This window comes from Crocuta crocuta, unplaced genomic scaffold, assembly GCF_008692635.1.
Source record: "Crocuta crocuta isolate KB4526 unplaced genomic scaffold, BGI_CrCroc_1.0 scaffold93, whole genome shotgun sequence".
Lineage (NCBI taxonomy): Eukaryota > Metazoa > Chordata > Mammalia > Carnivora > Hyaenidae > Crocuta > Crocuta crocuta.
The window spans coordinates 5968175-5994014 of NW_027529641.1; the positions used below are offsets into that span (position 1 = coordinate 5968175).

At 43.5% G+C, this 25840-nt stretch overlaps 1 protein-coding gene across 1 annotated transcript in view; it reads right to left on the reverse strand.

Moving 5' to 3' along the window:
- The window catches only part of ADAMTS17 (ADAM metallopeptidase with thrombospondin type 1 motif 17), a 335153-nt gene that overhangs the window by 155189 nt on the left and 154124 nt on the right, over positions 1-25840 (reverse strand). The window contains exons 8-9 of the mRNA XM_077762416.1: positions 13232-13372; positions 10868-11018 (exon numbers count right to left, since the gene is read on the reverse strand). Of these exons, the coding sequence (XP_077618542.1) occupies positions 10868-11018; positions 13232-13372 (292 nt within the window). The remainder of the gene's footprint in view (positions 1-10867; positions 11019-13231; positions 13373-25840) is intronic.

Genomic DNA, 25840 nt, shown 5'->3' on the forward strand with positions numbered 1-25840 from the left:
TTTGCCAATAATTACTGCAACAAATGCCAGCTATTGATGCCAATTTTTTTTGGTAGTTCACATTTCCGTAGACAGCTTTGAGTCTTACAATACCAGCATTTTGCAGATGTAATGGTGATGGTGTGGGGGATCTCCAGGGCAATAGACATGAAAATGGACTGTATTTTAATTTTTCTTGGTTTTCTGGTATGCAAATGTTTAAGAAGAGAAGAGACCTGGTTAGTATTGGAAGCTAGGCTGTTCCCAAAGCAACTGGTTTTCCAAAGTTATTCTACCCTGTGCCTTTGAGTGAGGAAATGGCTTTTAAGTTTGACCTTAAAATGGCTATGTATTGTTTTGAAGCACATACACAAAGACCCAGTCAGAAGGAGGTTGTGTGTTTGAAATTCCAGCTAAAGAAGAGAAATTGCTCAGGCAAGCCAGCACTTCCTGCTGGGGAGAAATGGTGGCCTGCCATTGCCTAGTGCTGGGCTCCTGGCCTTGTGCGGCAAGGCAGCTGTGGAGCCTGTAAACACCTTTTCAGAATAATATTTGTCAATCCATTATGATAAAACCCACAAGATTGCCAAGGAAACAATTAGAGTATAATTCAAAATACAAAAATAAATACCAGTCTGTAATATTGTAACATGTATTTCTTGGTCAACATATTACCTAAGAAGATCTGGCCATGGGTCTAATAACCACCATAATTTTAAATATTTTTCTTCCTTTCTTTTTATTTGGGGGGGGGGAGGGGAGAGAAAATCACCCCAGTGAGCAGGGCAGAAGGCCATGGGTGGGGAGAGAGGGAGAAGGAGAGGGAAAGGGAGGTGGGTGGGAGAGAGGAAGAGAGAAGGGAGGGAGAGAGAGAATCTTAAACAGGCTCCATGCCCTGTGCATAGCACAACATGGGGCTTGATCTCATGACACTGGGATCATGATCTAAGCCAAAATCAAAAGTTGGACATTCAGCTGACTGAGCCACCCAGGTGCCCCTGTAATTTTAATTTTTTTAATATTTAGTTTTGAGAGAGAGAGAGAGAGAGAGAGAGAGAGAGAGAGAGAGAGAGAGAGAGAGAGAGGAAGGGAAGGAGGGAAGGAGGATGCAGGGAAGTGGCAGAGGGAGAATCCAAAGCAGGCTCCAGACTCTGAGCTATCAGCACAGAGCCTGACACAGGGCTCGACCCCATGAACTGTGAGATCATGACCTGAGCCAAAGTTGGATGCTTACCCGACTGCACTACCAGGGGCCTCCATAATTTTAAAGTAGTGGTGACAAAACACACTGAGATACCAGCTTACACCTGTCAGAACAGCTAAAATTAACAACTCAGGAAACAAGAGATGTTGGTGAGGATGTGGAGAAAGAGGAAAACTTTTGCACTGCAAAAGGTACAGTCCCTCTGGACAACAGTATGGAAGTGCCTCAAAAAATTAAAAATAGAACTACCCTATGACCCAGCAATCACACTACTAGGTATTTATCCAAAGGATACAAAATTGCTGATTCGAAGAGGCACATGCACTCCAATGTTTTTAGCAGAGCTATCGACCCAATGTTTATAGCAGCACTATCGATAATAACCAAAGTATGCGAAGAGCCCCAATGTCCATCGACGGATGAATGGATAAAGAAGACATGGTGTATACATGAAATGGAATATTACTTGGTGATCAAAAAGAATGAAATACTGCCATTTGCAACAACGTGGACAGAACTAGAGTGTATTATGCTAAGTGAAATAAGTCCATCAGAGAAAGATAGATGTCATATAACTTGACTCCTATGTGGAACTTAAGAAACAAAACAGATGAACACAGAAGGAGGGAAGCGAAAATAAGATAAAAACGGAGAGGTAGACAAACCCTAAGAGACTCAAATACAGAGAACAAACTGAGAGATGCTGGCTGGGTGTTGGGGGGGGGGATGGATGGGCTAAATCACTGATTGGTATTAAGGAGGACAGTTGCTGGGATGAGCATTGAGTGTTATGAGTAAGTGATCTAACACTAAATTCTATTCCTGAAATCATTATTACACTATATGTTAACAAACTTGGATTTAAATTAAAAAAATAAGCTAATAAAGAAATAAAACAATAAATTGGTGTAATAAGAAAAAAATAAAGTAGTGGTGAGTATAAATGATAATTTGAGATAGCAACTACCACTGTCACACAGTATGAAAATATCTGTGAGTCCTAATCACAAGACAGTCATGGATACAGCTAACATCGCTGTGGCTTGCTGCCAGTGTGTGCGGTTCAAGGAAATATAGTTGATCACTGAACAACACAGATGTAAGGATGCCGACCCCCCCCCCCGCAACCATCAAAAATNCGGATGCAGACCCCCCCCCCCGCAACCATCAAAAATCCACATATAACTTTTGAATTACTAATAGCTTACTGTTGGAGGCCTTATCACTAACATAAATAGTTGATTACCATATATTTTGTGTGTTACATGTATTACATACTGTATTCTTACAGTAAATTTAGTGTAAGTAAAAGAACATGTTAAGAAAATCATTAAGAGAAAATACATTTTTAGTGCTGTACTGGATTTATAAAAAAAAAAAATCCATGCATAAGTGGATTCACAGAGTTCACATCTGTGTTGTCCAAGGTTTAACTGTAGTCATTTCAGTTATAGATTGAAGATAACAAAAAGATGTAAAGTTTCATTATCCTTGTTCACAAACCCTCTGAAATCTATCCGCAGACCCTGCTTCAGAACTTCGGCCTCTGCACAATAACGATGTGTTCATGAGAAATACAGCCCTCTTGGGACCATAGGCCTCTACCTTCTGCCAGGGATAAGCTTTTGTTCCTCATAAAAGGCAGAAGCAAAATGAAAAACGCTTCCCACCAGGAGTCATGGGTTAGTATTTTCCTCAAAATACAATCTCTCCAGTTCCTTCTCTTCTTATTTTTATGGGTCCATATTCCAGAAAGCGAAAAAGAAAACGTTGAACTCCTCAGCACTGGTGTGTTTCGTGGTTTCATTCCCTTGGCAGTGTCCAACCTCTGTTACATTTCATTATTATTTTCTTTTATGTGATAGGCTTAAAGTTCTAGAAATTTCTAAGATAAAGGAGACACACACCCTATTTGTCTCATTCATGTGTAGGTACTTTTCCAACCTACTCCTTGCTGCTCTGCCGCAGGAATCAATGTTCCCAACTGCCATGCATGAATGTGGTTTGTAAAGGGAGAGATTCCTTTAGATTTCAGGAGGTTTTTTGTTTTTGTGTTTTTTTTTTAATTTTTTGAATGCTTATTTATTTTTGAGAGACAGAGCATGAGCAGAGGAGGGGTGGAGAGAGAAGGAGACACAGAATCTGAAGCAGGCTCCAGGCTCTAGCTGTCAGCACAGAGCTCAATGTGCGGCTTGAGCTCACAAACCGTGAATCATGGCCTGAGCTGAAGTCAGATGCTTAACTGACTGAGCCACCTAAGCGCACCCAGATTTCTGGAGTTTTAATGGTTTTATGATATCCATTCCCCTAAAGTTCCTGGCTAGGAGTGTATTTCTTTCTTTTTCATGGTACGTAGTAAGTAGTAATTTTTTTTTTCTTATTAAAGGGGGTCTCATGTGATATGCAGAATTTTGTCAAGAATTGCCTCAAAATAACCAGAGATACCTTGGCATGTCATGACATCATGGGTGTGATTATTATGAAGAAGATGACAGCAGGAGACATGGGATGAGTAAAAAGGCCACAAAGAGACCCACATCCAAACAGAAGAGGTCCTGGGCCCTAGTGTCAACTGCAACAGTTCCTTAGCATAATGTAATATAAATGACTAATATGCACTTATAATTCACTTTTACATAATCTTTTCTAATATACTTAAGGGGTCACAGGGATAAGTGACATATGCTCACATTTGGTTTTCTTTGTTGGCTTATTAGCTATACTTTTGTTGTGCTATTTATTGGTTGATTTACAGTTGATATATCTTTAATTTATCACAGTCTGTCTTTATGTGCAATTGTTCCATCTCATGTGTAGCATAAAGACCTTACAATAGTATCTGACCATTTTCTCCTGCTCTGGTCTTTGTGTATCACCCAAGTTACATTTACATATGTTATAAAGTCTGCATTTCTGTATTGGTTTCCTATGGCAAAGCTATTAGTGTTTCCAACTGCTTCTCTAAAAAACATTGCATAAACACAGTGGCTTAAAATAACACCAATTTCTCACTGTATGGTTTTGGAGGTTAGAAGTCCAAAATCAGTCTCACTGACCTTATGTCAAAGTTTTAACAGGGCTGCTTCTGTCTGGTGGCTCCAAGGGGAGAATCTGTTTTCCTGAACTTTCCAGCTCCTAGAGGCTGTTTTGCTCTCCCTGGCTTATGGCTTCCCCTTGCATGACCCCCACCTCTCACCTCTCATTTCAGCTATCAGATCTACTACTACCTATTCTGATTCTTGCTTCCCTCTTAGTAAGGTCCCTTCTTATTACATCAGGTCACCCGATAATCCAGGAAATGTCCCCATCTCATAATGCTTAACTTAACCATACCTGAGAAGTCCCTTTTGTCATATATGATAAAGTTCATAGGTTCTAGGGATTAGGACATGGGTATGTACCATAACTATATTCTTTTTTTTTTTTTTGTAAGACAGTTGTTTAAATGGTCAATGGTCCTTTTTAAAGACATTTGAACATATTTAAATATATCATATATTCACCCATTCAGTCACTACTTCCTCGGTTCTTCATTCCTTGGTGTAGATCTATAGTTCCATCTACTATATTTTCTTTCTGCCTGAAAGACTTCCTTTAATATTTCTTATAGCATGGGTTGGCCAGCAATGGATATTTTCAGTTCTTGCATCATAAAAATACTCCATTTCACCTTAATTTTTGAAAGAGATTTTTGCTGGGTATAAATTTCTAAGGTGACAGCCTTTATATCTTTTTCTCAGTACTTTATTTTTTCAAGTTTATTTTGAGACAGAGACAGCATGAGTGGGGGAGGGGCAGAAAGACAGAGAGAGAGAGAGAGAGAGAGAGAGAGAGAGAGAGAGAGAATCCCAAGCAGGCTCCACACTGCCAGCACAGAGCCCAACACGAAGCTTGAATCCATGAAACCACAAGATCATGACCTGAGCCAAAACCAAGAATTGGTTGCTTAACCAACTGAGCCACCCAGGGCCCCCTCTCTCAGCTCTTTAAAGATGTGGCTCCATGTCTTTCTGCTTGCATTGTTTTGAATGAGAAATACGCTACCTTTTTTTACCTTTGTTTATGTGTTCATAACATTTTTCCTCTGGCTCTTTATCATTACTTTTAAGCAGTTGGATTATGATGAGTCTGGATTTCTTCCTATTTCTTGTGCTTGGGGTTCACTGAGCTTCTTGGATCTGTGGGCTTATCACTTTCATCAAGTTTGGAAATTGTTTCGGCCATTATTTCTTCAAATATTATTTCTGTCCTTGTTCTCTCTCATCTCCTTTTGGGGTGTCAACTACATATGCATTAGGCCACCTAAAGACCCATAGCTCACTGATGCTGTCTTCTTTTTCTTGTCCATATTTTTTCTCCTTGTGCTTCATTTTGGATAGTTTCAATCACTTTGTCTTCAAGTTCACCCATCTTTTCTTCTGCAATCTCTCATTTCCCAGCAACCTCATGCAGGGTCTCTTTCATCTCCAACAGTGCAGTTTTCATTTCTAGAAGTTTCCTTGGGATCTGTTTTATATCTTCCATATCTCTACCTAATGTGTTAAACCTTTCTGCTACCTTCTTGAACCTAGAATATGATGATAATTATTGTTTTAATGCCCTTATCTATTAATTCTATCATCTGTTTCTTTCTTGGTCAGTTCTGATTTATTTTTCACCTCATTATGGATGTATTTTTCTTCTTCTTTGAAAGCCTAGTAATTTTTTATTTGATGCTAGACATTTTGAATTTTATTTTTATTGAGTACTGGATGGTTTTGTATTTCTACAAATATTTTTGAGCTTTGTTCTAGGACTTGGTTAGGTCACCTGGAAACTGTTTAATTCTTTCAGATTTTTCTTGTAAACTTTATTAGGTGGTACAGATTGGCATTTAGTATAGGGCTAATTTTGCCATGCTCCTGATGCAACACCCTTCTGTGCATTTAAGTGAGCTCCAGAGGTGGTTCCTCTAACATTTCCAGATGGTTCTTTTCCTGGCCTTGGGTAGTTTTCACACACATACATTGCTGTGTACCTAGCTGAAGATTCACGGAGATTTTGTTCAGATTCCTAAGGTTCCCTCTTTATAAAGCTCTCTCTTCTATGGTACTCTGCTCTGTGAACCCCCAGTACTCCCGTTTGAATGAGAAACTCCGTTTCTTCAACTCAAGAAGACTTGCTTCTTCCCAGTTGTTCCTCTCTGTGTCCCAGCCTAGAGACCATCCAGGCAGTAAGCCAGGACAATTAGGGGGTTCAGCTATGTGCTTCACAGCTCTCAAGGATGACCAGTTTTTCCTTGCTTGATGTCCAATGTCATGAAAAATCACTGTTACATACAGTTCATCTGATTTCTTAGTTGCTTCAGGTGAGAGGATAAATCTGGTCCCTGTTACTTTGTCTTGGCTGAAGGCAGATGTCAAGATAAGAAATTTAAAGGCAACATTGTGACCATGATGTTAGATCCATTTCAATCCTCAAGGGCATTAAAGAATAATAATGGTTATAAAGACCAATTTGGCACTTTCTGATTGGTTCTGGAAGTCTCTGGCTGCCAGAGGAGTACAGGTTTTACACGATACTTAATTTTTCATGGCCCTGAGAAGTTCAGTACAGAGAAATGCTGATCCTAGAGATGTACACCAACAGATTAGTTCTGTGCTCCAATGTGGGAATCAGTGTCATCCAGAAAGGGAATAATAATGCACACAGCAGCTCAAATCTTTGGGTGTTGACATTGTGACAGGCTTAGTTCTCAGCACCTTATGTGTATTAACTCACCAAGAGCCTTGGATTTTACCAATGAGGGCATTAATGCACAAGGAAAGAGACACACAGAGATGGTCACTAGGAACCAGCGTGTAGTCAATCACTATCAGATCTACTGTGCTGCTTTGAACAGTTTCCTGCCCTGGGGTGGGTGGGGGAGCCAAAGAACACATTTGTATTGACCTCTGTGAGATATCTGACAGAGTCTTATGTGTATGCCAGTGAACCTGATGGTGAACTCAGGCTTAGAGAATCAATATATTATAATTATACAGGGAGGTCTTTAAGAGTTTCTTCCTCAACTCAGCTTGCCCACAGGGTTATCAGTGGTGGGGTGAAGTCACATAAGAACTTAAATTTTCTGTTAGGGTTATGGATGTATCCGAGATCAAAACATACTTACTGTGCACCTACTATGTGCCAGGCACTGACCAAGGTATTTGGGAAACACTGGGCAGCAAAGTGAAATACCTGCCCTTGAAGGGTTTTATAATCCAGACGAGAGAGATTATCAATAGTCATGACAAACAAATGAATTACATAGCATGTTAAAAAATGTTATGTTTATGGGGGCGCCTGGGTGGCTCAGTCAGTTAAGTGTCCGGCTTCAGCTCAGGTCATGATCTCATGGTTTGTGAGTTCGAGCCTTGTGTCAGACTCTCTGCTGTCAGTGCAGAGCCTGCTTCTGTTCCTCTTCCCACCCCCACCATCTGCATATCCCCTGATCTCTCTCTCTCTCTCAAAAATAAATAGGCTTAAAAGATGTTAAGTTTATGAACACAGGGCTTTCCCTTAGGGAATCAGGAGATCTGAGTGTTGTAGGATAGGTGGGGGAGGGTTACCAAGTTTAAATTTTAAATAGCATGGTCAGGGTAGGCCTCCTTGAGAAGGTTACCTCTGAAAAAAACAAACACCCAAAAAATAAGAAAGAAAAAACATGAGGGACTTAGCCACGGGGACAAGTGGGAGAAGAGCGTCCAGGCAGAGGAAACGGCCAGCATGAACCAGAGTGTCCTTGTCAGGAGCATGCCTTGTAGGTTCGAGGGAGAGTGGAAAGGCAATTAAACTGGAACCGAGTATGTGAAGGGGAGTGCAGAAGGAAATGAGGACCAGGAAGAAAAGGGGAAAGGGGCTCATACCAACACCAAAGAGTCGGTGTTACAGGGGAACAAGAAAGGAATAATATGACATATGCATGCTTTCCTGTTACACTGAACACCAGCTGAAATACGGACCCATAAAGGTTCAACACGACTAAACTGATGATAAAACAAGCCTCAGAACTCCGCAGCAGGGTGCTGCCTTGGTTTGGGTTGGAGTCACATGATGTGTCCCAGGCTTAGGGCCAGCACTCCCCAAGTTCTTGGTTCCCAGCTGGCCTTCTGTCTTTCTTCTCCGACATTGTCTCTTGTGCATTAGTATGACATTTTCCCTTGGGTGAAGTTATCGCCATCCGTGAGATTCACGGTGAAGGAAGTGCCCTAGCCTCGCAAGCAGGACAATTTCTGCCAGCTTCCCAGAGGCTGCTGGCCGTCTAAGTCAGCCGTGCTAACAGGTGCTCTCTCTCTCCCCCAAGGAATCACTCCTGCTAGGTACCGGGGAGGAAAATGCCCATTTTATTTTAGTACTGGCGAAACTCTCAGGGAAAAGGCAAGGAGGAGAACATACTCTGTGGTTCCTGGTGAGCTGTAGGAATAAATGTTCAGCTTCCCTATAACTTACAAAACAAGAAGATTTCATTTTATGTAACTGTATCTTGAGCTTCTAGGGAGAATAAAAAGTGACATAGCTGAGCTGATCATTACTTGTTGACATTTCACGGTCTTCTAACAAAACGATGCTAGAAGAGGAAAATAAAATACCAAGTCACCTTCCTCGCCCTTGGGGTATGTCTTTGAATGACCGTATGCAGCCTTCCTTTTCTCCTTCAGTAATAGACATACCTGGGCTCACTCTGCAGCCCATTCCTTCCTGGCTTGGTGATCTCAGCCCATTACCTAACCTCTCCTAGCCTCTGTCTTCTCATCTGTTAAATGAAGTTCAAAGCCTCTGCCCCAAGGGTTGCAGTCAGGGTTGCATGTGACAGTGCATGGAAAGCTGACCCTTCCTACACACTCTCTCCATACACTCTCTCTGCCTGGAAAATCATGAGCCCCCAGTATAGGTACCTCCCTCCTCTTACCCTTCCTGGCCCAACTGGTAAGCAACTGTCTGCTCCTAAAAGGCAAACATGGCTGCCGCTCTCAGAGAGGAGGCAGTATCTACACAGCCTCCCACCTCCTGGAGCCCAGGCTGACTTGTTCTGCTGGCTGTGACCCCAGGGTCCCATTCTGGAGGCACAGCCCCTGGTGCTTCTGCCTTGGACATGGTCCAGCCCTAGGCTGGGGTCTCGCTCAGGGAGCGTGGCCAGCCCTCCAGGCTCCCTCCCGGGGACTAGATGCTGTCTTGAGCTTCAGCTCCTAGACAACCCTCCCTCAGGCTAGCTGCCACTGGGTGGCTCCGGAGGCCCACACATCCCCAGCTGGTGCTCCTTCTGTTCTTCTGTCCTTCTGCTCCAGAGTGGCACAGGCCCTGCTCCCCTGCCTGAGCCAACTGGCAGCTGCCGGCTAGAGTGCAGGCCGCTCTGGCCTCCACCTGGGCTGCGGCCTGGAGACCGTGCTGCCCCAGGGCCTGGCGCATCTACCCCGGTGCACAGAAGTGGCCAGGCCGCAGCTTGCTGTCAGCGGCATGGTGGGAAATGTGTGTTCTGGCGGTGAATGGACCTGAGTCAAATCCTTGCTCTACTACCTGCTAACCAAGCCATTTCGAATGACTGCTTCATCTCTGAGGCTCAGTGTTGCCATCTGTACACCGGGGAGAGCAACCCAGGGAGCCCACGGTGACGGCTAACTGGGCTCACACATGTTTAGAAGCTTTAGGACAGGGGCACCTGGGTGGCTCAGTCAGTTGAGCTTCTGACTTTGGCTTAGGTCGTGATCTCACAGTTCATGAGTTCAAGCCCTGCGTTGGGCTCTGTGCTGACAGCTCAGAGCCTGGAGCCTACTTCAGATTCTGTGTCCCCCTCTCTCTCTGCCCCTCCACAGCTCATGCTCTATCTCTCAAAAAAAATGAATAAACATTAAAAAAAAAAGTTTTTTTAAAGAAGCTTTAGGACAAAACATGCAGGTATTGCTAAGTAAAAAGTAACCTTTTAACAGGGTTATTAACATTACTATCAAATAACCAATTTATTGTTTATTAAATGTTCTCGACCTGACACTCTCCAATGCTTAATAGTTTTTAGCTGTCTTCCATAACTACCCAGGGCTTGATATCAGGTGACATTACATCACTTCCAAGAAGTGCGGGTGAATTTTCTTTTCCCTAATGTCCTAAAATTTTCATGTTAGGACATTAGGCTATTAAGAAAGGAAAAAAGAAATGCTTTTGGATTAAAACAAACCAAACGTTAGGTCATTGGTGTTGGTGGTGACTCTGAAGCATGCCTCTACCAAACTGCCTGTGTGTGGGGCGCCTGGGTGTCTCAGTCAGTTAAGTGTCCGACTCTCGGTTTTGGCTCAGGTTGTAATCTCACCATTCATGAGTTTAAGCCCTGCGTCCAGCTCTGCACTGACAGTGCAGAGCCCACTTGGGATTCTCTCTTTGGCACTCTCCTGCTCACTCTTTCAGTATCAATCAACTTAAAAAAAATTTAAAAAATAAAAGCTGCCTATTTGTGGAAGTGGGTATATGCATGCGTGTAACTGCATGCATGTGTGTGCACACATGGCTCTCTACAGGTGCAACTATGCAAATGCTCGCAAGCGTGTCTGTATACACATGCCAGGGTAAGTGAATGTGTGCATGCAGATACGCGTGTGTGTGGAGTATGGATACCCGTGCCCTCTGCCAGAAGCCAGACGCTCCATCCTGAGCCAGCCTCCCATGGCTTCTTACCTCCATGTTTCTGCAGAAGGTGGCATTAGTGCCGAACAGGATCTGGCACTGCTCGTCGGCGCTGTAGTGCATGCCTGGCAGCTTGTGAGGGAGACGCACCGCATGCTGGCTCCTGGGGTCTGTAACCAGCAAACACGTGCTGACTTTTGACCTGAAACAGCCAAGTGGCAAGTTGACTTGCAAGACTACTTCCGGGGTCTTCGTTTTGATTTGTCACTCAAGAGAAGGGGAGGAGGATGCATCTCCAAATTATGTATGGGAAGATGACCAGGCACTGGACACGTGGACTGCGCTTTTTTAAGCTCTTTTTCTACCTGGCCAAATGCAGATCTTTACTATGAAGACAATGAGGGCTGAGCAACTAGGAAAGGACCTGGAAAAAACACCCATGAGGCTAATGTACTTTTCTCAAGTTTGAGCTTTCTTGGATGAAAATCTATTTCTGAAATAGATTCCAACGGTATTTTCTTAGACTACGTCTTTGAGGGGTGCCTGGGTGGCTCAATCAGTTAAGTGTTTGATTCATCATTTTGGCCTCTTGGTTTTGGCTCAGGTCATGATCTCATGGTTCATGGGTTTGAGCCCCACATACGGCTCTATGCTGAAAACTGTGATGCCTGCTTGGGATTCTCCCTCTCTCCCTCTATCTGCCCCTCCCCTGCTTGCTATCTCTCTCTCCAAATGAATAAATAAATGTTAAAGAAAAGAATACATTTTAAAGCAAAATTGTCATGAATAAAGAAAAAACAGAAGTTAGGGTCATTTTTGCTTTATTTTGAGTGAAAACAAAGTGCTTATTTCAAACTGCAGACTCTCTCAGAGGGCTTGTGTCAAGGCTGTGGCAGCTGATGGGTCTAGGTGTCCCACACGAGCACACCTTCTGCCCTCGGTAAGAACTGGCTGGTGGCACCATCTGTAAAGGACGTTGGGATTTCAACCAGGATAGAAATGTTTAGAGATGTTGAGAACAACTCTGAAAGACTGAATTGGGGGCTGGGAGCCTGTGGTTCCCTTAGGAGGTTAAATCCTTGAATGCTTTTATTTTTCAATTCCCAAAAGCATGGCAGATGGTGGTAGAAAGGAAATCTAGCCTCGCCCCAAGATTCTTAAAGAAGAGAGTTGCACGCCAAGTAAACACAGGCTGACATTGGCCACCTCCCCCAGGCTCAGACACACACAACACTATAACAAAGGCAGTGGGACCAGCAACGTGTATATGAGCAAACAAAAATATCCTCCCTTGTTTCACCCTTCTGGGGAAAATGAAACAGTGTCAAGTGGCTGACAACATTTCATGAAGATTCTGTGATAACAAGTACTGAGGAAGAAACAGACGCTATTAAAACCAATGAGTCCGTTTTTAAGCCTTGTGTAGCATACAATTTCCCCACCCACAGGAAATATCATGAAAGAAGAGCCAGGATGAGGACACAAGGCAGAGTGATGTCTGGCTGCTCCATCCCGAATTCACTGGGTGCTCAATGTGTTATTGAACTGCAAAACTCTATAGGCAGGTAAGACTCATTGAGTCCCTGGTCCCTTCCATCACCAAGCGGTAGACAGATGAATACAACTAAGTAATGAAGTGATCAGGGTCTACCCATAAATCTGTAAGTTTATCCCTGAGGTCTTGACATGAAGGGATCCTCATAAGGACATAAGCAAAGACTTTGTGTGACAAAGGTCTGAAATCAGACGGCCAGCTTTTCTGTAGAAACCTGCAAGTGGAAGGGTGCAGGTATGTTCTGGAAAGTAGGTAACACGGCCCATCCCTACATGTGAGGGGGGAGGAGGGTGAGCTCTGCCCAGCGAGTTCCCTGCTGTCAAAGGGAGCAGGCTGAGCATTAAGGAAGCACCTTTTTCTGTAGCAGCTGTGGGACTCTGCTATGGTGGTGTCCACTCAGAGTCAAAATACTGCAGAGAAATGAAATGGGGTTCCTTTCAAATCCTGGTCATTGTGTTGATATTCAGTCCATCCACAACGCATGTACGGGTAGCAGCAGGGTGCCCAGCATCCTACCAGATGCACGCTTGGGTGGAAGTTTTGGCCAGATACAGGAGACTGTGCACTGACCGCTTCGTTAGCCCAGATCAGAGTTCTAGGTGATTCACTTCTCCTTCCCACACTTGCTAAGACTCCAATTATTGTGTGTTCTGGAAGTACTTTTTAAAATTTTTAGAAAATATTTTTATTCTCTTTTTTTTTGAGGGGGGGGCGGAGCCCAAGGCGGGGCTCCATCTCATAGCCGTGAGATCGTGACCTGAGCTGAAATCAAGAGTCAGAGGCTTATCCGACTGAGTGCCCCAGGGACCCCAGAAATACTTTCTATTGTAGCGTTTGTAGAGCATGATTCAAGGACTTACTTGAGGAAGTTTTCCAGGTCATCTCGGCTGCAGGATGACCAAGAGAGGTCACTGGGGTTCCGGCCTTTCACCCACTCTCCTGACATGATGTGGGATCTGCCGGCGCAGGACGAGTGGTCATCATCATGGTTCATCCCCAAGCTGCCCGAGGGAAAGGAAAAGGAGAGAGGGACACTTATGCTACAGGCTTTCATTGGCAGTGCCAGCTTCTAGCACATCGTGCTACCTCAGATCAGGTTTGAAATACAAAGCATGACACAGGCTGAGACCCAGTACTCTGCTGTTCTCAACAACGCAGACCAACAACCATGAGTGTACAGAGACATACGGCAGTGACTTTCTTACTTAATGAAGACGGATAGAGCAGACACCAGTAGCATTTGCTAAATAAATGAATAAATGAAAAAATTACATTACTATGCTGTGATATTATAGTCCTTACACTGTAAACTTCTGATGGTGACACTTATTTTTGACACTAAAACAGCCCAATGTTAATGACCTAGGTGTATTGTTGCCCTAAGGAGAAGTCTTTATGTGAAGGTCTAGTGGGAACCACCTAGGGCTTTGACTTATATAATAATATCATGGGTGTAAATCTTCAAATCAGTGGAAAACAAGGCTTTTCTGTCTTTCACATCATCATACCTGGGTCCACCAACATCGTACCTGTTGCTTTCCGTTGTCACGTTGTACCTAATAGACACTAGGATGCCTGCCTAGATGTGTGTAGCTGACCATGCATTAGAAGCCGAACATTGATCTTAGTTTGCTCACATGCTGTCATTGGAGTAACTTGAGGTACAGAACATATGAGATCAGATGGCCCACACTTTGCTGACCTGTGACATCCAGGACAGACATTCACTGTGCAGAAGGATGCTCATCCTTTGCCAGCAAGCACAATGGAGAAAACATGTACTTCCTTCCATTCAAAAATATTTACCAGGGGTTTCCCAAGTGCCAGCTGATGGACTACAAAGAGAACATATAATGGTGCACAAAATGCCATCCCTGACTTCAGATCACTGCCTGCCTGGGCAAGGAGATGACACAAACAGAGAGAATTATAAAAAGAGGTTCTAAAGGCTTTTCCAGAGCCACGTTTTCCACTTTCCCTCATATGTTTCTGACTGTCTTCTATCAATTCCCCCTGCTTGCTGCTTAATCCTGGGGTCTCTGGACAGGGGTCCGCCTGTGTTCTTACTCTGCACACCCTCCAAGCCACTCCATACTCTCGTCCATGGAGACCCTCCCTTCATTCCACCACCACCATGTGGAGCTGGATTAGTCAAAGCCATCTTAGTCCTTGGACAATACAGCACACCTGTAACGCGTGCTCTTCAATCTCCGGACTGGCAGGGCAGTCTCTGATCACCCACATATGTCTGCTCCTGTGAGTTAAGGGTGTGCTTATCAAGACTTAACTGTATTTATTCTTAAGCCTTGTTATTTCAATTAATACGTGAATGAACAAGAACAAACGTAGCTGTTTTCATGAAAACTAACTTAGCTCACTAAAAATAGACCACTGTCAAATTGGATGTGGGCAAGACAAGTGTAAGAGATGAGGGGAAAAAATATCATAAAAATCTGGTCCAGACTGCTTCACAAGGATTTTTTTATGTTCCACTCAATCTAAAAAAGAAAAAGAAACTGGAATTCTAACTCATTTGATTATACTTGTGGTTTGTGTGAAGAGGGTGATGTGCAAGGGCTATCGGCAAACAAGTACCCTCAAAGAAAAAGCTTTCACTCCCACTGCAATATTGGTGAAAACATTTTCATGGCTTAAGCTTAAACTGAATGTTTAAGGCACCTAAGTATAATTTTTTTGTTTCTCCACTTGGACCTTTTTTTTTTTTTTTTTTTTTTTTTTTTTTGGTCAGTTGGTCAATTGACCAACTACTATCCTGTCAGAAGAAAGCTTATCTGAGGTGCCATGGACCCACATGTTGGTGGTCTTGTTTTCCTGTGGTCCAGACCACTCTACTAGACCTTATCCTGAACATGACTCTCTCTCTCTGCATTTCTCAAAAGGCTCTTTCAACTCCCCAAGGCAGCCTTCTATCCCAGTTTCTCTACCAGGGACTGGCACGGAGTGGGGACTCTGTGAATATTTATTGAATGAACTAGTTATTTAACACTGGGGAAAGCACCGCAAAACTCAGAGAATCCACATCCACTACAGGGCTGCTAAGTCGAGTGCCGTGGCAGCCTTCTCTGGTTAGACTCAGTCTTGCCTTCCTTCCAAGAAGCCAGGTATCCATCCAATTCAAGTTAAATGAAGACCAAGAGACTGTCCGATAAATCTGACCAATAGGAGTAATGTGGATATATTTCTATTGGTTACTTCACTGAATAAAGTGAGTCCTGTTTTTCAGTGCCATTACTCAGCTTTTTAGGTTTTTTTTTTCCTTGCTTGTTATCTACCTATACCAACAGGTGTCTACAGCTATCTGTCTGTCTATCTGCCTACCATCTCTTTGTTTTGTGTTAACTTTTGAAGGAACTACTGGTTTTTCAAGAGCTTTTAACAAAGGATGCTAAGAGTCATCTTAAATTTAACTTAGGGTTTTATGTGATATCTTTAAATAAAACTAGGGATAGAGCTTTCAAAATAAATAGATCTTCTGACAATTCTGATGGATTTCAGTGAACTCTGCTACATGTGTACAGGTTCCAGAAATAAAATGTCTCAAGAAAACAGTGGCTCCGTTCCATCTTCAACAAGGTGTAAGCAAGGCACACAGACCAGGTGAAACTGCTTTGTTTGTCACCCTTGGGGAATCCAATCCTACGGAGAACCAACCTGTAAGTCAGTTTTTCTTCTAGCTTTGCATTTTTATAAGCCAGCTCCCATCATCCTGGGCTGGGATCCCCTGAGCAGCCACCAGATGGGTTTTTTCAAACAACAAGGATGTTGTTTGGGAAGCCACAACTGGAGGAGATCCAAGTCCTGGCAGAATGGCCTCACCACATATGGAGGAACATTTCGTCTGTGACCACTTCTAAGTTTTCTCTCGTGGTCAAGTTGGTTGTAAAATGAAAGAGGTTCCTTTGCTCACACAGCCAGGCTCTGCTGGCCAGAGGGCCTGGTCTCTCAGGAGACAAAACTATGTTTAAAACAGTGCTCAGAAAAGCTAACTACGCCGCCAATAACCATATGCCTACACAGTGTGCTATGTTAGTATTTCACTATGCCGGCCCCAGAGGAGGACTTCCCCAAGGAATGTTCCAGTCAGCAAGATCAGCCAAGAGTGGGATTCTTGGATTTCTGGAGTCTGTTTCTAACACAGATCACGCTTGATCTGGTTTAAAATGTTCGAATGCTAACTAAGTGCCTCATAAATTTACAGTTTGATGAACTAGCATTGGGCTGGGAGTCTTGATATTTGGGGTTTACATAAACTACTGTTTAGGCTATTTTTAGATTAAATTCAGGATTACTTGACTGAGAAATGTATGTTGTTTTAGGTTTATGTCCCAGGGCATCTATTACTTCTGGCAACATTATATTTAACAAAAACAAATAGCATTAAGTGCACACAGTAATTCTAACTCTAAGTAATGGTGGGGTTAAGCACAGACAGGCCCCACATCACATGTGACAGAGATTTATCAGACACAATCACAACTTAATGGCCTTGAGTTGATTTTATCTTAAAACAAGTAACACACTGCTTCTGTATTTGCTTCAGGAAATCCAATATATACCACGCAGGGAGTTCTAAGAGAATCCCTACAATGCTCTACCCTTCCTAGCTTCACCTCAAATCCTGAAAACCATGGAGAGGGTTGAGCGTTTTAGGGCCGGTGTATCTGCCATTCTTAAAGCATTGGTTTTACTTGGCTCTGAGTCTGTGTGTTTCTCAGAAGGTTTGGGATTCCAACAGCAGGTATACAATCAGGTCCCACTTCCCCTCAAAGTAATCTTGGCTGGGAACCTGGGGAAATGGCTCGCATGACGTAGCCTCTCCAATGATGGGGTTGCAGGCCAGCCCAGGCCAACCCTATTAGCTCTGTGGTAATACTGACAGACCATTTTCACTAAGTGCTCATGGATGCTGCAGTAATAGGGATGGCTCATGGCAGTTTCTGGGAAATGATAGGTAGACTTGTATTAATTCATATTGCTTGACATGATAATAACTAACACACTTCCAGCTTTATATTGGAAGGAAAGTTCTCAACTGTCAATACTTCTTTGACAAGAACCACACTGTGCCCTCAATCTTCAGCTACGCAGAAATGTCACTTACAAGTATTAAAAGTCACCAGGGGTAACAGGCTGAACTCATTTATCCAGTTTAAATAGTCAAGATCATCAATAATCTCATTGAGAGGGAACAAAACAAGTAGGCAAATAACATCAAAATCCTCTCACCCTGGAGAGGAGTTTCTGTTTGTTTCTGTTTTGGTCTAAGGAAATGAGCCTATCAGCTTTCAGGAATTCAGTAGCAATACGACCAACAGAGTAGGTCTGGGATCTCTACGGACTCGGCTTTGCCTCCTACACACACAGGATCATCATGGTAAAAATGATCCAATGTCACCATGAAGTTAGGATCACCAATGGGTAAATAAGGATCAATACAGCGTTGGTGTTAAGTGCACTTTGCTGTAGTGGATTATATCGCAGTAGGTGACAATTGACAAGACACATACGGTATAAATTGTCTCTCTTCACTCGCCAGAGTAACAAAAACACTCCAAGCTCCTGAATTTATATATAAGGGATTTTGAAGTCAGGTATATGAGTCAGGCCTGTCTTCTCCTTCTGCCTGGGCTTGTGTATTGTGTGTTTATTCATAGAGAAGATTCCCATCAAATGGGCTCTTAACTTTTCATTTAACAAAAATGCAATTAGCTGCATTGAGAGACAGGTAAAGAGAGAAGGAGCATAACCTGAGTGATTCTGGCACTCACGCTGGCCCCTGAGCGTGTACATTTGCATGTGCAAGAGTGTGTATCCCCTAAGACAGTGTGACGGCATTGTAGATCTGCCCTTCTCTCAGGGGGTTTCCGGGGCGCTCTTTGTAAGCACACCATCACGCTGAGGGTGATACTGGTGTTCACAACACACATTTTTCATCCAATATGGGCACAAGGTTTGAAGGCTCGACAAGTTAAGTTTAAATTTTATCCAATGCTTGAAGAAATGGCTGCCAGTTCCAACAGGGGCAGGAAGATCAGGTGATAGACTTGGTGTCTGGTGCCTGAGGTGGTGCCTCTGAAGAGTGATTTTTTTTTTTTAAATGTTTTATTTAGTTCTGAGAGAGAGAGAGCGCGCGTGCGTGAGCAGAGGAGAGTCAAGAGACAGAGACACACAGAATTCGAAGCAAGCTCCAGGCTCCGAGCTAGCTGTCAGCACAGAGCCTGACATGGGGCTCAAACCCATGAACCATGAGATCATGGCCTGAGCTGAAGTCAGACGTTTAACCGACTGAGCCACCCAGGTGCCCCTGAAGAGTGATTTTTTAAAAGGTAATGTTGATAACTATTTTCACCTTTTACTCCTGTTTAAGAATCTCATTCTGCACAAACAACCGCCATATTACTGCACTATCATTTGGCCTGAGAATCTTCATTTCTATTTCCACTTATATCTTTATAGCCTCCAGATGAAGCAAATGCTTCCTTCATTCTTGATGAGTCCCTTTGGGGGCTATAAAACGAGAGTGATTTGCTTCAGGTCATACACCAGGCAAACCTCCTTTTTCTGAAACTATCTTTCCAGGCCAGGTAGACCACAACAGGTACCATGGCTCTCAATGATGAGGCTTCTTCTCTTCCACACCTTCCCCTACAGACTCCTTTCTGCTTCGACATGTTGCACACAGAGAGGCTGGCTCTATGCCCCAGCTGGCTTCCAATTTTCTGATAGGTTTAATGAACATATGTAAACAAAGAGATACTAATTCAAAGGGATTCGTGCAGCTCTAGGTTTATAGCAAAATTATCGACAATAGTCAAATTATAGAATAGAACAGAATAGAATAGAATATTATTCAGCTATAAAAAGAATAAGAGCTTGCCATTTGCAGCAACGTGGATGGAGCAAGGGAGTATAATACTACGTGAAATTAGTCAGAGAAAGACAAATACTGTATGATTTCACTCATGTGGAATTTAAGAAACAAATGAACAAAGGGAGAGAGAGAAAGAGAAAGAAAGAGATAGAGAAACCAAGAAACAGACTCAACCCTAGAGAACTGTTATCAGAGGGGAAGTGGGTGGGGGGATGGGTGGAATAGGTGAAGGGGATTAAGAGTACACCTATCATCATGAACGCTGAGTAATGGACAGAACTGCTGAATCACTACATTTTGCACCTGAATCTAATATAATACTGTATGTTAACTAATTTAACTAAACTAATGAAACTAATTTTATTAAAATTAAAAACTTAATTTAAAAAAGCTACGTGGAAAAAAGTTTCTGTTGCAAGCAGATAGTTTATGAGTAGACTCAATTCAACCCTAGTAGATTATGTAAGCGTAGACATGCCAAAAAACATATACATTCAGTAAAGAGTATCAAGAATTGGATTTTTCCCAAGAATTGTCAGAATGAAAGTCTGACTGTAAGTGTGTGTGTTTAAGGGGGGGTTGCCATCCCATAATTCGCTTTAAAGGTTTTGGGAATAAAATGAATTCTGAAAGAATCTGCTAATAAGGTGATGTTTTCAATAATAACATACCTTAGAGAAAAAAAGAAAAAGAAAGAGATGATAGGAAACTCCCTTCACACGCAGAAGCAAGTTCTATATTTGAGGGTCCTGAGTTTGGGGTCATGCAGACCTGTGCGAAGATTCCAGCAACTCTGAGCCTCCATTTCCTCATCCATGACTCAATGGGGATGAAATCTTAATGTCACTCATTTATTTGTTCCTTCATTCAACAAACATTTGTCAAATGCCTTCTACAAATAGAAGTCTGGCAAAGGTTAGACACCTGCCTTCGTAAAATCTTTATTTTAAAGGACCAGAAGTGCCTCACATGGGAAAACACATACACACACTTGGGTGAAGGAAGGCTGCAGCCCCCAAAATGCAAACCCCGTCCCCTCAGAGAGCCGCAAAGTTAACGAGGGAGGTGGGGAGACGCCACGGCAAAGGGAAGGTGGGCTCCTGTTGAATGGAAAAGGTGTTATTCTATCAAATGCCTTTAAATACCATTTTTCAGAGCATCTAGGTGGCTTAGTTGGTTGAGCATCCTACTCTTGGTTTTGGCTCAGGTCATGATCTCACAGTTCATGGGATCGAGCCCTGCATTGGTCTCTGCTTGGGATTGTGCAGTGCAGAGTCTGCTTGGGATTCTCTCTCTCCTTCTGTCTCTCTCTGCCCCTCCCTGACTTGTGCTGTCTCTATCACTTTCAAAATAAAAAAATACACTTAAAAAATTCCATTTTTCTTTTGCAGTGAGCTAACTGAATAGAACAGGCTTATCCTGGCAGATGTGGTGCAGAGACCAGTGTGAGACCCCTGAGGAGCAGCTCTGCAGGAGCCTCAGAAGCCCAACTATTCTTGGGAGGCAGTCATCATGTCCAAGACTGCAGATACCCCCCAGGATGCCTGTGAAGGGGAATTACTGATGACCACTGGTCTATACCACTTGTTGCCCTTCATAGGAGGTAGATGAAGATGGGGGCCCATGGCACAGCCGCCCATTTCCTTACACCTCCAGCAGCAGATCTAGATTTGAACACACACACAGGTCACACTCTTGCTTGTTTCTCTGTGCATCCAGCAGCCTGGAGTTGGTGAAGGCTTGAGGCACCCAGGCGCAGAGGGCTGAAGCTACTGCTATCTTAGTGAAAACTGTTTCCTGGCTCTGATAACTCCTACTGGCTCGCCGGCTCCTGAGCTTCTGGTCCTGCCCTCCCCTCCCCCACCCGCACCCCCACAGGTGTAGGATGGTCCTTACACCTGTGACATGGGCCACTCTTCCCTGTTCCACCAACTCTCAGGCCAGGGCTGGGCACATCGCAGTGCTCAATAAATGGCTACAAAAGAGAAGTAGCACATGAACATCTAGCTCACCAGCACACAGAATACAGGCTACCTGTGGTGTCCTTCCTCTGCCTCATTAACATAAGGCGACTCCAGGATGGCTCCCAACACAAACACATGAACAAATGAGAGGCACCTTCTTGGGACGCCCATAGCCTTCTGCGTATAGTGTGCCTTCACTGCCTAAAGCATTCTGTGACTACGTCCAGAGCGAACGCTTACACAGACTTCAATCAAATGATGCTTGAAAATTAAAAAAAAAACAAACTATAAAGGTATATTGTTCTGACCTGAAAAGACATTCTATAAAAGGGGAGAAGGGTATTTGAAGGGGATTCCTGGTAGACATTCCAAAGAAACTGAGAAAGGCAGTTACATTGATGGAATAAGGATCTAGCCTCCCAAGGTGACTGCTTAGAGGTGACAGTACTGATTCAGATGGAAAGGCTGCAGAGTGTTAAGAAAAAACTCTATCTGTGGGGCGCCTGGGTGGCTCAGCCAGTTAAGCCCCTGACTCATGATTTTGGTTCAGGTTATGATCTCGTAGTTCATGCAATGGAGGCCTGCATCAGGCTCTGCGTTGACAGTGAGGAGCCTGCTTGGAATTCTCTCTCTCCCTCTCCCTTTCTCTCAGCCCCTCCCCTGCTAGAGCTCTCTTTTTCAAAAGAAATAAACATTAAAAAAAAAAAAAAGAAAAAGAAGCTCTACCTCTGACAAGGTAAGCAGACTAATAAGCCAATTCTCCTTCTTTACTCTGTGTGTGTATATGTGTGTGTGTTCAGAATTATCTCAGATATTTTAAGAACTTTATTCCTATTATGAGTTTGGCTTTTCAAGTTCCACAAAAAGTCCTTTTAATTTGGGACTGCACTCAATGAACTGATTAATTTGGGGAGAACTAGAATCACCGAAGTTTTGAGTCTTGCCATTCTGGGACACAGGCACGTCTTTATCTTTTCAGGCTTTCTTAAATGACCTCTGGCCAAGTTTTATTTTGTAAAGAAAGGTATTACATTTCTTATTAGCCTCATTCCTGGTTATTCCATATCTTTGGCAGATGTGGTGAAGGAGGTCTGCCTATTATTCTTCTGTAACTGATCTGCCTATGTATAGGGAAGCCATAGATTATTCTATATTGGTCTTGTGATTTGCACCATGATGAACACTTAATGGTTGCAATAGTCTGTCAGATGATTTTTTTAAATTAAAAAAAAATGTTTATTTTTGAGAGAGAGAGAGAGAGAAATAGCAAGTGAGCGTCAGGGAGGGGAGAAGAGAGAAGGAGACACAGAATCTGAAGCAGTCTCCAGGCTCCGAGCTGTCAGCACAGAGCCTGACACAGGGATCATGACCTGAGCCAAAGTTGGACACTTAACTGATTAAGCCACCCAGGTGCCTGTCAGAAGATTCTTTTACAGCATGCAGATAACAACCACTCTTGACTCTTCCCTTTTAACATGTATACTTCATTTCTTGCCTTATGAAATTTGGCACACTCCCAAAACAATGTAAAATATTGTTACCACGTGGGCACCTTTACCCTGGTCCCAAATCAAATGGAAATGCTATTAAAACATGCACACTGAACACATCTGCTCTAGAGTGGCTCAACTCAAGGACATTTTCTTCTAAAATGAGGAGGACTTCTTCACTGCCATTTCTAAGTAAACACTAAGACAGTTTACCATAGTGGCAGAGTGATGGTCCAAGGAGAAAGAGGTCATGGCTGGTGTTAAAGATTTTCCCCAATTAGTTTGGGGACCTAAGACAAGGCTCCAACCATATCAGGCCTGCTTTCCTAGCTGGGAAGTGAACCAGATGACTATTAAAAGGTTTTCCAGTTCAAGACGTAACCATTTCATGATTCTTAATCTATAGGACTGAACACAATTTAAGGTAGAGTTGGTATTCACTCTTTCAACAAGAGTGGATTGAAAATGATCTTGTACCAGTTTCACAGCAAAGAGTGGCACACATAGGCCCACCTGCAGAAATCCCACAGTCGGGCAGGGGCCACAGATAAATCAACATGCTCCAACCCATGCTGTCCAATGAAACTTTCTGTGATGAAGGAAAAATCTCCATGTGTGCTGTCCAATATGGTGGCCATGGACCACATGTGACCACCGAGTGTTTAAAATGTGCTACTGTGACTGAGGAATGGAAATTCTGATCATATTAACTTTTATTTAAGATAAATTTAAAGATCCATCCATGGCTAAGGGCAACCTCATTGGACCATACAGCTGTAGCCACTATTGTGATTGCACTACTTTGAACACCACCGTTGTGCTAAAAGAGCTGTGGCTACCATACATTGTGGTAAGAGTGTATCCACGCCCCACAAATTACTTACAGACTTACAGATTCTGGGAGAAAGAAGACAACCCAATGATACACCTGGAGAAGAATTAGCGGCCAGGTGTAGATATCAGGAGCCAAAAGCCTTTTTAGAGAAGGGAAACTTCCACACATTATCTCACAGTGACTTTTTGCATGACCTAATTTATGCCTAGTTTCTCTGCCTGCGATGGTTATGCTGCTGGTACCACTGTGAAAAGTTCTCCAAATCCCTGGGCTGGAGTGTGATGTGTTATTCCTCTGAAAGCTTTTCACAGCCTCCAAGAAAATGAAAGAACATCATCCTAAATCAATTTAGACAGTAAGGTGCCTGAAGAGCAAATAAAATCTCCAACAGCAAGAGGGATGCCTCATCGCTGCAATTAACTCTGAGACATTCTCAGTATCAAATCCATTTAATCAAAGAGTGATATAAGAGAATGTGCCTTTGCTGATTAAAAAAGTGAATGGGGAGATGTAAAGTTCTGTGAGGTTCTCCTTAGCTTTTTAAAAGGAAATTTATTGGGGCGCCTGGGTGGCTTAGTCGGTTAAGCGTCCGACTTTCACTTAGGTCATGATCTTGCACTTCGTGGGTTCGAGCCCCGCGTCAGGCTCTGTGCTGACTGCCAGCTCAGAGCCTGGAGCCCATTTCAGAGTCTGTGATTCCCTCTCTCTCTGACCCTCCCCTGCTCACACTGTCTCTCTCTCTCTCCTAGAAATAAATAAAACATTAAAAAAAAAATAAAAAATAAATAAAAGGAAATTTATTGGGGGGAAAAAAAACCATTGTTTTCATTTCAAAGGAAGATGACAAAAGCATGGAGGTCTTCCAAAAATAACCAGACGCAATGACTGCCACCCTGGCCTCAGAGGTGCTGTCCCTTCTGTGGCCTGATCTGGGCCTGGAGTGCAGAGATGTGCCCAGCCAAGGCCCTGGTGGGGCCTACTGAAGCCTCGAATGCCGTGAAGCCCATGTAGACACCATCAACTCCAGAGGCCAGCAGCATCAATAAGGCTGTGCTCCCTGTGATGTGCTCCCCCAAGCCCATCTCCCAAACTGCACAGTGGTTTGCTGGGTCTCCTGTTCTCCTTCAGGTCTATGGTGAGCCCTCCTTTGGCTCAGCTATATTTGCTGGAGTCGGGCATGGGGCATGGGAATGAGGGAAATGGAAAGACTACATTAAAATCTGCTCTTTACCCCTTTTCCTGCTTCTATTCTTGCCAGGACTTGAACCCTCAGCCCACTTGACACATACCTCATGGTGCAAATAGTGTCTCCCTTCCTTGTAAGGGACAGGGAGTTAATGATTTCTCTAGAGCAAGTAACATCTAAGGAGGGACCAGGTGAGAATGACTGGACAAAGCTGCCATGTGAGTATTCCAGACCACTAGTGCTAAATAGCTCAACGAAGCCAAGAGCCCTGGCTCCAAGGAATAACACCTGGGCCCTTGTCTTTGTTCTAACTGGTTCCTGGATGCCTGAGGGACTTTGCACCAGACCTTCACCCTCAGTAAAACCCCCCAAGTCCCAAACAAAGACAAGACTTGTGCTCTGTTCCTTTCTGAGTCTCCCAGATGCTCTGTATCTGCTCTCTCTAAATCTTCAATAAACTCGGTTCTGATTCCTGTTTGATTTCCATCCTGCATAAAGTCAGGACCCCCTCTGCGTCCGAGCACCTGGCCTGCCGGCATCAGGAAGGGTTCCGAGAATGCAGGCTGATGCACTGTAAGTGGGTCTCAGCTCCACTCCCTTTTCCCGGTCTGCCAAACGGGCACTGTAATGATGGGGGAGCCAACGCTGAACTTTCGTTCCCAGCTGGCTCTACAAGGAGACCATGAGCCCAGCTTAGCAGGTAAGAATGTAACAGAAAAGTTGAGTACAAAGTGTTTCTCTTTTGATAAATGTGCTCCCCGGGTCCTGCCAAGGAAAGACTGCACTGTCCTTATCAGGGCACTTACTTATTGAAAGGAAACTGGGAGGTTGGGTGAGAATGAGAAACACATGCTTTTTGCTTCTTGGTCTAAAGAGTAATTAGCCTAATGGGGCTGCAGACACCGGACTGGAATAGGGCAGGAAATGGAAGGACAGCTTAAACCTTCCGAAGATGTAAATTCAGGGCTAATCCATCCTACCCTCCAGACGTCAAGAAGGAGCTTGCAGTTAACAGTGGATGGCAAAACTGACGTGCAAATGGAGAGTGCTATCCCAGTTTTAGGGAAATATACAGCCACCCCCAATCCTACATAGCTGGGCT